The sequence below is a fragment of the Gadus chalcogrammus genome, chromosome 6, assembly GCF_026213295.1.
Source record: "Gadus chalcogrammus isolate NIFS_2021 chromosome 6, NIFS_Gcha_1.0, whole genome shotgun sequence".
NCBI lineage: Eukaryota > Metazoa > Chordata > Actinopteri > Gadiformes > Gadidae > Gadus > Gadus chalcogrammus.
Genome location: NC_079417.1, coordinates 8,577,938 through 8,588,695, shown reverse-complemented (window position 1 = coordinate 8,588,695; position 10,758 = coordinate 8,577,938). Strand labels below are relative to the sequence as shown.

General features: G+C 44.1%; 1 protein-coding gene across 1 annotated transcript; it reads left to right on the top strand.

The window, feature by feature from the left end:
- Window positions 1–425: 425 nt before the first annotated feature.
- tbx1 (T-box transcription factor 1) lies at window positions 426–8,047 on the top strand. Its single transcript, XM_056593101.1, has 8 exons — window positions 426–1,013; window positions 2,175–2,565; window positions 4,009–4,110; window positions 4,317–4,488; window positions 5,105–5,260; window positions 6,458–6,525; window positions 7,107–7,207; window positions 7,514–8,047. The coding sequence occupies exons 1-8, from the start codon at window positions 830–832 to the stop codon at window positions 7,906–7,908; spliced, it is 1,569 nt and encodes a 522-aa protein (XP_056449076.1). The 5' UTR covers window positions 426–829; the 3' UTR covers window positions 7,909–8,047.
- Window positions 8,048–10,758: the final 2,711 nt, after the last annotated feature.

Here is a 10,758-nt window from a genome sequence, read left to right as displayed (position 1 = left end):
GTGGGTGGGACGGATAAAGTAAAAAAATAACAAGGTGTGAATCAATTATGAAGCGTTGCAGTAATATATCATTATAAATTGCAGTATAAATAGAAGACAGTCGAAAGATTTACGAATAACAGTAGATTGACAGCACATACAGTTTCACAGGAACACTCGTGACGGCGGAGGCTTTTTTGGGGGTCGGATCCACCCGAAAAAAAAAAACGGAGAACCAGCAACCCCCTACGCGTGATTTACAGTACAGTCAAGTATGAAGCGGACATTGACGTTTTTTTCAACTGAGCGGAATTCAAATGCTACACTGGACATGATTGACAAGGCCTTATTCAAATAAAACATCAAGTGCAGAACGTAGACACTCTCTTCCCCCCCCCCCCCCCCCCGCGTGGTTCATGGGAGGCGTGGAGCTCTCCCGCCTGACCTTCTCTCAGCGGTAGCGCTTCTCCTCCGGGCGCACCAGAGCACCGACATGACATCACCCGCCACCGACCGGGGGAAGAAGGCGAACTCGTAGTGCGGATGAACCATGTTTTGATGACTAGGCTACAAGACGACGTGTGCTCGGGACGGAAACAATTAATCCGTGAATAGGCGAACTTTTCGAGTTGGACACGTCTTCATAATAGCCGCGGGGAATACGCACTGCTTCGATAACCCAGTAGCTGCCGAGTGGCCGAACTATAACACGATCTACAGTGGCGGAATGTTCAACTCTCTCGGCGCATTCTGGTTTCCATTGTGCACAGCCTTGTCTCGCGTTCTGCGCGCACCCAGCGAGTAGAAGGCGGAGGAGGGACGTGCTTTTCTCAGGGTGCTTTCCTTGTCTATGGACGACAGCGGTCCCCTCTCTCCAAAGGCAAATGCTTTCAGTATCGCCTCTCTGATTTCAGCAGCAGAGCAAGTAGGACACTCGGCGTTTGAGCAACGAGGAACTGGCCTGGACAAGGCAGAGCTGCACAGCTGCAGTTCCTATAAAATGCACTACAGTACTGTCACCCGGGAAATGGAAGGTACGAGCTCGCTCTTCATGATCACCGTGCGATATCATTTGTTCGTTTGGTAAACCTTTCTTGATCCTGTTTTATTTATTATCTCAGCTCGTAAACTAAACAAGCAATAAAACAATACACCAAAAGTATGCTTATCCGCGCAAAAGCCCATCGACAAGTCTAACAGCACAGATGCAAGCAGTGACTGAACGCATGAATGAAATTACTTTGAGGAAAAACTTTTGCGGTTTGGCAAAAAAATGCAAACGTGCAAAACCCTGCAGTTCACAGTGTAAAATACGTCCATCCACGCAGAGCAGACCAACGAGCCGCATAGAGTCAACTTAATTGGGAGATTAGGAAATGCATGAAAGGTGAAGCTATACGAGTAGGGTTTCAACGAGCACCCGTGCGTAATGTTTAAAACACAACATAAGGGCCTTTCCCCTCAGTAAAATGGATATCCGATACTATTGCCCATCCTAACAAAAACATCAATACATAGTCCACTCAATACGGAACGCAGCCTGTTTGTTTGTTCATGCAAATCAATGTTTGTTTACCTTGTAAATAGTTTACTCTCCACTGTGCCAGCCATCCCGTCTATTGTTAACAGTGGCGATGGGGGCGATACCCTTATCCTAAAGTAAATGGGTGCCGGAAAGCCCATTAAAAAGGGGCGCACTTCACTGTCACTCAGTCCCGTCCCGTGGCGTGGAAAGCATATAGGCCCTACCTGCAGTTCCTTATCTAAATAGAAATAAGAACCGGTTTTATCGTAAAGGGGAGGCCCTCTGTGGGAGATAAGAGAGAAGGCTGGCTTGTAGTTTACCATATGTGAGAGGCGCAGTGCAGAGGCCGCGCGGAATAACTTGGGAGCGCAACCATCCGAGAATACAATCACGCGCATACGCTGTATTTTCCTTTATTTTTTTCATTCTGACAACAGCGTTTTGCTCAACGTTTTTTTGCTATTATCGGGATCGGCTGGCAGTTGATGCCTCACCGGATTAATGAACTATCGGGACGGGAACTTTAAACTAGATATAGGTGCTTTGCGCCTCATCTTCTTCTATACACAAACTGTATCCTGCACGATTCCAAATATTGTCTTTTGACCTGTTTGTGGGCTATTCTAACGTTCAACGCATATAGTAACTCCAGCTTTTGGAATGATTTCAGCAATATCCAGTCCGTGGCTGACGCAGCTATCCCATTTTTGCGATGTTGCAGCCTTCACGACGAGTAGTATAAGCAACCTGAATACGGCGGGGAGCTATCATCTGTCCCCCTCCCCTGGAGACCCGTACAGCCAACATGAAGCTCACTTTGAGCCTTGCCCGGCGGCTCAGCACAACTACAACTACCCGGGCTCGAACCCGGGACAGGCGCAACAGAGCGACTCGGGGACGTCCAACTGCTCCTCTTCGTCCTCCAACTCTACACCCAACAACAAGTCCATAGTGAAGAAAAATCCTAAAGTGGCCAACATTAACGTTCAGCTGGAGATGAAAGCTTTATGGGACGAGTTTAATCAACTTGGGACGGAGATGATAGTTACCAAAGCTGGAAGGTGAGTACATGAAAAAAGAACACACACACACACACACACACACACACACACACACACACACACACACACACACACACACACACACACACACACACACACACACACACACACACGCACACGCACAAACCAGACAGGGGCACTAATTCAACTCAGATACAGTTGTATGCTTAGACAGCTAAGCAACATTGTTGAATTGTATGTTGAGTCTGATGACAAAAATAACCCGAGGTTATGTGAGATGCAGTTTTCTATACATAAATTGTGTGCGTGAAATTGCGTGAACTCGAATTAAGTCAACACAGGCCAATTTGGGCTTACATGCCTATAGCGTTGACTGCGCTTCACAAAAAATGCACAGGAAAAATCCACAATTTTGGACTTTGAGATCAAGGTGTATATGTGGGAATTTTTTTATATTTGGTTTAAGAATATCTGGAATCCATAATAGGCCTATATGTTTTCATAAATATTTGTGGGTCATTAGGGAACTTGATATTTTCAGGGAAGAACTTGGCTATTATGGCCTGATTACAACCCTAAATTAACTTCTAACGTTTATGAAAATTACTATATGAAGAGGAAAATGTATTAATCTTTATGAATATGATTACTTATTAATATTAACATTATTGTTATTACTATTATGGGATTTGAGAATGATAAAAGCCATCCCCATATTATAAGTGAGCAACAGGTCAAGTAGGACTAAGCATACTGATTAAAGCAAATATGTCTACATTTATACCGCGATATTTATTAGTCTTACTGGACTTTTACAAAAGTCGAGTATCCAAAAGTCCTAGCACTTATATTACACATCATTCAATTAATGGGAAGTTACATAAATTTCGGCTTCGTTCTGGGAGCAAAGGGGTAGGGAGCAAAATTGCTACTTCAGCTTCACCTATCCAAAACTGGCGCTTTGAACACAACCCGTCGTTAATTGAGCGTTGATTTGAGGCTCCCTTTCCCTGGAGCTCTACTTTCAGTGAAACTTTTCTGACATAAGGTGAATATCTAATCTGCAGTCATGCCCTGTGTGGTTGTGCGCGTTTGTAGACGCGTGTCAGTGCGTGATGAGGTCGCTCGCTTAGAAAGGCCTGGAATGGATCAGACGGAAGAGAAATAATTGAAGTGAATTGCCAGAGGTTATATAAATGGAGCAAGACGGACAAAAACAACAACACATCTCTTTGGATATCAACTCCAGCGATGCCCATAGGCCAACTGTGGCTATCTTTACTGCCTAAGTAGGCTGATTGCGCAACGTTGCATGGCGCACAAAAATTATGGTTTTATCAAAACAATAAAATAAGGTTAAATTAAATAATGATACATAGGCTTAGGAAAATACATTTTCGAAATCTCCATAGGCTTAATACATATAAATGCTGGTAAAATATATTGACACTGCTAACTTTCCATTTGTCTTTCCCCTACAAGGCGAATGTTTCCAACTTTCCAAGTAAAAATATTTGGGATGGATCCCATGGCAGACTACATGCTCCTGATGGACTTTCTACCGGTAGACGACAAACGATACAGGTATAATTACACAGAATGTCAGTACAGCCCAACACGATGAAACAGTTGCATATAATGACCTTGATTTCATTCATTTAATCGGTGAAATGTCTAAAAATGTTCAAACGGGCCAATTCATTGGACTTTTGGTTATAGGGTAGCCTACACGAGGAATACATAATAATAATAATAACACGTTTTTCGATTTTGTTCCTTCTTTCCTATAGGTATGCATTCCACAGCTCTTCGTGGTTGGTGGCCGGTAAGGCGGACCCCGCCACCCCAGGGAGGGTGCACTACCACCCCGACTCCCCCGCCAAAGGCGCGCAGTGGATGAAGCAAATAGTCTCTTTCGATAAACTCAAACTCACCAACAACCTACTGGATGACAACGGCCATGTGAGTACACTGACAACTGGGATTTTATGTGGACATTATCATGCTTTATATGAACATTATCATGAAATGATATAATTCAAAGGACTGCAGAAGCAGAATGCCTCAAAATTAAATGAAAATGTATAAGTAGTAAGTGCATTGCGTTTGTATATTAGTCTTTATGTTTTAGATAACATTACACATTAGAAAGGTGAAACCCCCTCAAAAGCCCACAGCAAAACAATGGCAGCAACCACTGGAAACATTTTACTAGTGGAAAATATTCGAGATATATTTAGTCTTCTATTTTCCCTAAAAAAAATATATATAAGGACTGAGACTAAATGGCGATGGACTAAACTGCCAGCCAGTCTCCATGTGAAATGATTATAGGCCTAGGCATTTAACTAGAGTTCAAGTGATTTCACCCGTGTTAAATATGGAATCAAATGCATCATCGTGTCTAATCTCCACGGGAACTGTGGTGTTATCCTTCAACTCTTTTTCCTCCCTGTGAAAAACTCAGAAAAGAAAATAAGAAGTTGAAATGCGCATTAAGAACGCTGCGTAAAATGCATGTTGTAACATCAATAACCGTATACTGTAATATTGACATTGGTTTTCTGTCTTGTTAAAGATCATCCTGAACTCCATGCATCGATACCAGCCAAGGTTCCACGTCGTTTACGTGGATCCCCGCAAAGACAGTGAGAAATACGCCGAGGAGAACTATAAAACGTTCGTGTTCGAGGAGACGCGGTTCACGGCGGTCACCGCGTACCAGAACCACCGGGTGAGTGGCCGCCGACCGGCCTTCAAATAGGGGACTATTAGAATGAACTGTGGGCCTATGGAAATTACGTTTGAACCTGCGCAGTTTCTATATTATTGGTGGAAGATTATTAAAATCCCTGAATGAACGGCTGCATACATGGCTATAATAATGTATTATAACGCAGAGTGTATTTATATTATTAAGCAATTGGGATTCGACTTAAATCTCAGTAGGCCTATAGGCCTAACTGGATACCATTTCTGCATCCCAGACTGCACCCATACGTTTTGGGTAATAATCATAATAATTGTGATTATTCGTCCCTATATTGTGGGTCGAAGTATAGGCCTATGAATTAATTATGGCTTGGCTGCAGAAAGTTTAGTAGCCTACCATAAGCGACTTATGTCTGCGTACAGCTGTGCAGCTCCCTCAATTTGTTTAGCATATTAGCCTAATTGTTTTGTGTGAGTTCCGTGTTATATATTTTCGCATCTTTCTAAATCGGTCAAAAGATGGTAGAGTTTTAGTAGTTTATCTGCCCTGGATACGGAGAAACATGTCATGTCACGTCTTCTTAAGTAAAACTGAAGACCAGTTTTGAATAGGTTTACTTTTAAATAATAATGCAAATAAATAAGCCTACATACATATATGCCTATTCTTATCATAATATTGAAATAATGGATAAAAAATGAATTGATGATATGTCATATTGCCTAGTGGTAAAGATGATATAAATGCAATTTTTGGCACTTTTTTTTCTTGATCAGCCATTCGATTTGCAAAGCGGTTTTGATTTTATTACGCCTACATTCAATTAGGCAACTCATCATAAGTAGCAAGGCGAACCGTTTTATACGTTATAATAAAATACATAAACACCAGATTCGATTAATAACAGCCCTTTATTAATATATTTTTATAAGCACTGTCAACTGCAATCAGCAATGATTAATGTGTACCCTAAATCTTTAAAAAAAATATGACACTATAAACATCACCATTACTCAGCAGTTTGCTATTTTCAAACACCACATGCGTTACTGAAAACGCATTAGTCAAAACCAGAGAGTTCATTGTGAATAATTAATAATCAGACCAACGTTACACTCAAGTGCTGTGTGCAGGTTTCTAGGTCAAACTTAAGAGTTTTGTAAATGCCGGAGGCCTATGGCAAGAGATCTGACTTTGGCCTTTTCTTCATGCTTGCAGATCACACAGCTGAAGATCGCCAGCAATCCCTTCGCCAAGGGCTTCAGAGACTGTGACCCGGAGGATTGGTGAGCGTTCTGAACATCATAATAACAAACTTCAACTTTCAGTCTTCACTTTGGCTCACATATTAATTTTAAATTATGAGCGCCTGAAGGATGAATAACATCGACTCAATCAACCCAGGGAGTTTTTTTCTTCGGAAATCAAGGCATGGCAATCTAATTCAAACTAAATAAATGGCTGCAATGGAAAAGTTACATACTGCAGGTTTAAAATTAATTAAACCCAAAAAACCTAAATAGAGTAACTGCCAGTGTAAATATATAGATGTGCTGACTTTTTGTGACAAAGTTTTGGGGGTCTCTATAAGATATGTCCACTTGGGCAGAGATGGAAAAAACACTTTGCTGTTAGGAATTCTCCAAAATACACAGCATTTGGAGTTACAAGCAGGATATTGAACTTGTTTAGAAGTTTAATTGTCATAGAATAATGGGTAATAACTAATTTAGGGTCAGCCATCCAATATTGCATTCCTTGCATAGAATGCATGCACCTGCATTGATTTTGTTAATGTTTGAGTCTATTTGAGCCGTTGATGTTCATTATATGAAGAGTGAAACAATATCCTCTCTTTGTGCTGCAGGCCCAGGAATCACAGGCCCGGCTCGCTGCCAATAATGAGTGCGTTTGCCAGAACGAGGAACCCAATGTCATCTCCCCCTCAGCAGAACGGCTCAGAGAAAGGTTCGGCACACACCGCTTGTTTTCTTACAAATCCCGGGCTCACACTGCTGGACCCCGGACACGGCCCCACTCAGATTTAAGAAAGCTAATATCATTGTTTTAAATGGTGTATTTCAGCACCTCCATCTCGGTCTTATTGTTTTGGCTGTCAGACGTATTCTAGAGCAGTGTGACATCCACATTCATAAGGCAGGAACGGACAAGCTAAACGTTGAACAAGTCCTCAAATTCCCATTGCAAACAAAAAGGGGAATGCTGTGATTCTCTCCGTGTCTGACTCCGCCTCTCCCGCGTTGACTCCCGCAGACGACATCCGACGGGATTACGACCGCGACCCCACCGGCACGCCCATCCACGGCGACTCCGCCCACCAGCTGATGTCCCGGGTCCTCAGCCCGGCGCTCCCCGTGCCCGGGGGTCTCCACTCCGTCCCCCTCAGCGGCAGCCGACCCAGCCCCCCGCCGCCCCACGACCTGCGGGCCGACCCCCACCCGCTGTCCCCGGACACGCTGCATCACCACCCGTACAAGTACCCCACAACGTACGAACACTACCTCGGCGCCAAGGCCCGGCCCTCGCCGTACCAGCTGCCGGGCATCCGGGGGCACACGTACCACCACCACCACCACATGAACCCCGCCACGGCCAACATGTACTCTGCCACGAGCGCCCCGGCCAATTACGACTACGGGCCGCGGTAGTGCCGGGGGCGGCGGCGTCTGTAGCATCTGGACTAGCTTCACCAGCGCCACCCCTGGAAATACAAACAAGATCAGCACGTCTCTCTGTCTGTGTGTGCGCTGTTGCAACATCTGGGGCGTGTTCGTATCAGCATTTCTCACTGGCTGGATATTAAGGCCCCTCCCGTTGCCTCACCATTTATCCCCCCCCCCCCCCCCCCCCAACCCTCCACACACTGACTAACACACACACACACAGACACCAACCAAAACAAAAATGGACCCGGCCGTATTTATTTTTTGTCATGATGAGGAAGATGATGATGATACGTCTCAGCGTGAAGTATGGGCATGTCTCCGAGCACTTCCCGACACCCGCATTAAGGTCTGACCCCCCCCCCCCCCCTCCACGGCAGACCATGGCGGAGTTTCATCACCTTGCCGACAGCGTAGACGCTACGTGACTGCAGCTCCCCCCACCCCACCCCTAGACCCCCCCCGACTCAGACCCCTCCCGCCCAGCCTAACGCGGACAATGTTCTCGGGCACAGAACCGGAATGGAATTGAATTCTTTTTTTTGTTGTTGTGTTGGATGCACTTTTTTTTTATTTTCTTTGCTTTCAAAAAAGCCATATATTATTATATAGTCCGTCTGAGGTTTAGATAGACGAGATGTTTGCATGTTGAGCTCATCAGCGAGCGTGTGGAAACACACAACCGATGTTATTGTGTGAGGAGGTTAAAAATAAAATGAAAATCAAGAAGAGAGACTGAATTTGGGAAAATAAAAAACGTTCTGAACACAAGCCCCTCTGAAGGCTCCTACCATGGCACTGACCTGCAGCAATAGTAAGTAAATAAACAAATGAATAAATACATCAGAATAACCGTTCTGTATCTGTAAAGTAAACATTAAAAAACATGTAATTCTATCAAAATGGCCAACATGTTTCCGTTCGAAGCCTGCTCTGCTGTTTCAAGATGGGGAGGAATAGATTAGCTGATAGCTTTGTTCGTGTTTTCTGAGATCCCTGGATTTAGGAGCTTGAATGGGCGGTGCATGTGCACTCTGGAGGACTGGGGAAGCTGTCTAAACATTCACCAGCCCTACAATGAACTGCAGTTCAAATGTGGGGATCCGCACCTGGCTGTATGAAATATGCATGCATACACTCATCCCGTACACACATGCTTACGGACAGAGAGACACACTTACAAACACGCACGCGCACACACACACACACACACACACACACACACACACACACACACACACACACACACACACACACACACACACACACACACACACACACACACACACACACAAACACATGTACATGTCTGATTAAGCACATACACGTGTGCTGCCACACACACACACACACAAACACACACACACAAACACATGTACATGTCTGATTAAGCACATACACATGTGCTGCCACACACACACACACACACACACACACACACACACACACACACACACACACACACACACACACAGGATAGCTGGTCGGGTCTATTAGATGGTCTAACATATCAAAGGGGTAAGCAACATTAATAAATATATAAGATAAAGTTAAATAAGTGAGATAAGGTAATGAATAAAGGAAAATGGTGGTGAGAATTGTTTTATATTGGCCTGCTTTTTGCATGTCCAATATTATATTATTCATTGATTGATTTTATTCTCAAACTTGATTAATGTGCTCCATGCATGGCACACGTTTTCGAGAAATTCGGACCATCAAGGCACATAAATAAAAGTAGTAGGATACATTTCCTCCGACCAAAAGGATATCATTCTTCACATGTAATGGGACAGTTCTGTGATATTTTCTTTGAGGAATGCTTTGTTGTCAAGGATAATCTCAATGGGAAAGAAACGTCTGCTTTGGGATTTGTTACTGTCACGGAGCAGAAAGGTTAGATTAGTACGTTCGTACTAATGATTCTTTTCATAATGTCATTTTTTCTGCGAACACGTTTGCCTTTGAGCGCCGAGGTAAAGAAAGGGACGCCGCCACGCGTGCCTGACCTATGACTGTTAATGGCTTGTAAAGGAGTCAAAGGTTAAATAATGTTTCCACTTATTTAAGCCACGCCTAATTGGGTGTATGATTTTTTTGTTTGGGGTTCCACCAGCCAACAACAGCACAAGTCACGTGGGCTGGTCAGCGCCTATCATTAAACACGCTTCAATAACACCACTTAAGCCTATAATAATCCTATAATACGACGTAATTACATGTTACATGGAAATTATCATGGAAAAGTGACATGGAAAATATCACAAATATGAAGGTTGTAGATATTTCTAAATGCGTAATTAGTTTATTTTATCTTCCCTAAAAAGGATCACTAAAGATCTTCTTAAAAGCAACTGCACCAGCCTGCTGCGGTTGTGAAGGTGCAGCTGAGCCCAAAACACTCGACCCGTTTTCCATCCCGATGTTTTCTCAGTTCCTCTGCGCCCTCGGCAGGAAGCCTCCGACGGGCTGAGGGTCCTCTGCGTGAAGCGAGGCCCGCCTGGACGGAGCGAGAAGGGGTCTGTCAGGATGTCGGGGGGTGGGGACACCGAGAGTCAGGACCCTTCCGCCGAGCTTCCCCCCACCCTCCCCCCAGCTGTGTTTATTCTCACAGCGTCGGGCATTGATGTGAGCCGGTGGTCGTCGTCCCTGTGGGGGGGTCGCGTATCACCACGATAACCCACCATGATGCGGTGGGTTTGTTACCGTACACTCAACTGTTGACTGATCTGGATCAATCTGGAGCTGGGATTCAAGGGCGATATAAAGTGAGCGATATTTTTAAATAAATACAGGGGCAATGAGAACATTTTTATTTTTTGAACACCGCAGAAT